Raw genomic sequence first — 3,022 nt, 5'->3', positions numbered from 1 at the left:
TAGCAGTGAACACATCGCACAGTGGCATGATTGTTCTTGCATTTGTGTTTGACCTGACACATGGCTCTTTTTCCAGGGCTAGGTGTGGAGGGTTGTGTCCAAAGCAACTGTTCTTTTCTTGCCTTCTTCCCAGCTACATGAGAGTGAGCCATATAATTGTAACTGTTTCACTCATCAGTCTATGAAGTCTATGAAGTTTATGAAGTCTATCAGTGGGTTTCACCACAATGGACCATTGATTAGTGGTCCATTGTGGTGTCAATCAGACCACTGGTCTTTGATAATTGTGCTGACCTCACATAATTGATCAGTGGACTTTGATCAGTGGGTTTCACTCATCAGTGGGTTTGACCTCAAGGATATATATGATACAATCTCACTGCACTTAGCCTAATCCTTCATTGCCCCGAAGAATTCTGTCGTGTACGGACCTCCTCTCCAAGGAAAGAAAATGCAGAGAAGACTCACCACTCAACAGGCCTTGGAAATGATCCTGCAAGAAGTCAACCCTTGTGACTCGGATGGAGAAGACCTAGAACTTCAGCCGGATTCGGACTCAGAGCTGTCTGATCAGTCTTCCAGTTAGTTTCATTTCATGTTATTTCCTATTTCATTTCAAACAAGTAAGTGAAAAATACTAACAAAGCAGAGCAGGATTAGGGTTAGCTAGTAACCCTAACTCTAGTTGTATCTTTTTACTTAGGAAGACATTTCATTTCATATCATTTCCTATTTCATTTCAAACAAGTAAGTGGATGTAGTAAGTAAGATATTTCAGACATTATTCTGATACAGAGGAGGAGATACTGGAATTATAATTAGTATCTATGCATGCATTTGTGATTTTGTTTGACCTTCCCATTGCTCACAATTTGAATTTGTTCACACTGCAGATGAGGAGACTGCTTCTCCACCGAAAAAGAGAGCTTGTTTGGGGACTGAGACAGCGAAAGATGGCACAGTGTGGCATGAAGAACAGGTGGGGACCTGTCTCCCTTTCACCCCAATACAACCGTACGCTGCAGATGGAGAGCCAACAGCTAAGGCCAGGAAAAGTATCTCGAGTCGCCTTCAGAGCTTCCTGTGTTTCATCACTCTTGACATGCTTCGTAGCATTCAAGAATGGACTATTCAACATGCACAGCAAACGGAGCATGTTCATTGGTTCATGGACCTCCCTGAACTAATGGCATTTATTGCAATTGTCATCTTGCGGGGGGTTGCTAGGGTTCCATCTCTACGTGACTGCTGGTCAGCAAACCTGGGAAACCCACAGATAATTGGAACTATGGCACGAAACCGCTTCCAAGACATCATGCAACACCTACGCTTTGATGAACAGTCCACCCGCAGTGATCGAGTGATCACTGCATCACGTGCTACAACCCTGGTCTACATATCACCGTTGATGAACAGCTTTTCACTGCTACAGATACACATGTGGTAAATGCAGACTACAGATACCATGGCAGTGCCAGGATTGTGAGTGATTGCTGAAAATGTTGAAATGTACTCACTCACTTTTTATTATTATTTGTAAATATGTGTAAAAATGGTTGGGGGTTTTTTGTACTGTTTGTATCAATAAATCTCAGCAACAAAGGAAATACACCCATGTGTGTTGATTTCTCCCTAAGATGGCAAACAGAAACACAAGTTTCCTTGTGGGTTAGGGTTAGGGTTAGGCCACACCTAGACTAGTGGCTCAGCACCACCTTATTTACATAACAAAAGCAGCAGTTCACAGTTCAGTTCAGGATATTAGCTAAATGGCTGGTAGGCGGGTTTTAAATGTAGAAAAGCCAAATGGCTGCTCTCTGGGACTTCCAGTGTAAAACATATACACAACACATATGTCCTTTGGATACACGACCAAAGTGGAGATATTTGGCTCTAACGCACAGCGCCACCTTTGGCAAAAACCTGACACAGCATACCAGCACAAACACATTACACCAATTATCCAGCACGCTGGTGGAAGTGTGATGATTTTGGCTTGTCTGCAACCTCAAGGCCTGAGAACCTTACAGTCATTTAGTGTAACTCCTCTGTATACACACCAAGAAGTCTCCAACATTATGGCTGAAAAAGAAAAGAAAGTTGGGACATTAAGTGAGATGTGTATAAATGAAGGCAATGTTCTAAAGAAGAGTCAGCCAATTTTCTTCCACAACAACGTAAGACACTGATAAAGTTACACAGAAAATGATTAATTCGAGCTTCTAAAAGCTGTTCTGCAACCTACTGCATCATGGGATGTACTTAGTTTTTCACACACTGCTTCGATACTTTGGTTTAATTTGAGTTCCATGAAAACCAAAAATGACACAGTGTAAAGTAAGTCATGTTTTTGTTGATCAGATGCTCTATGTACCTAATTTTCAGACCTGGTAAGGACTGTATGTTTTTTTATTATGTCCTAAATGTAAAACTATAGAATTGACAGAGGGTATACTTTCAACAATTGAAACAGTAAATCTAAATAGAACACAACAATTGGCTGTCTTCAGCATTCCCAAAGTACTTATAGATAAAGTAGACTGTCAAAAGTTACATATCATCTGAACTTTAGCAGAACTTGAGAATTTTGAGTGAAAAAGTTATGTAGTAACTGTTTAGAACACAGTGTGCAGCAATGACTTCTTACATTTTCGATCCATTACTAGATTTGTGCACCAGGAATTCCCCACCAGTGCTCATACACTTTTAATTTGGTCCAGTTGGGTGAATCATAGCTGAGGTTACTTCAGGGTTACAGAGATTTCTTTTTTCACAGAAGAGTCCATTTTTGTGCAGCTTTCAGTAAAAACTGAAATCCCTTTTAAATTTAAATTATTCAGTGTTTTAGATTCAGATTGTACAGAATTAGGCCAAGCCAAATAATGAATTAAATGAGGAGAATTTTTTAACTAGTAATTTCTATCTGCCCTTAGGAGGCCCCGGAAGAGGTGACACAGGAGATTATATGTGCATGTTAAGGGAATCAGGTTGGGATTTGCCAATTTTTCTCTGTAAACCAAAT

The 3,022-nt window shown here is 40.3% G+C and overlaps 1 protein-coding gene across 1 annotated transcript; it reads left to right on the top strand.

Annotated features, from left to right (window-relative positions):
• The first annotated feature begins 356 nt into the window (after positions 1-356).
• LOC146492046 (uncharacterized) lies at positions 357-1,447 on the top strand. Its single transcript, XM_085150505.1, has 2 exons — positions 357-581; positions 894-1,447. The coding sequence occupies exons 1-2, from the start codon at positions 452-454 to the stop codon at positions 1,445-1,447; spliced, it is 684 nt and encodes a 227-aa protein (XP_085006631.1). The 5' UTR covers positions 357-451.
• Positions 1,448-3,022: the final 1,575 nt, after the last annotated feature.

Source organism: Neolamprologus multifasciatus, chromosome 23 (assembly GCF_963576455.1).
Source record: "Neolamprologus multifasciatus chromosome 23, fNeoMul1.2, whole genome shotgun sequence".
NCBI classification, from domain to species: domain Eukaryota; kingdom Metazoa; phylum Chordata; class Actinopteri; order Cichliformes; family Cichlidae; genus Neolamprologus; species Neolamprologus multifasciatus.
The sequence above is the reverse complement of the archived record's forward strand: the minus strand, read 5'-3'. Positions and strand labels throughout refer to the sequence as shown.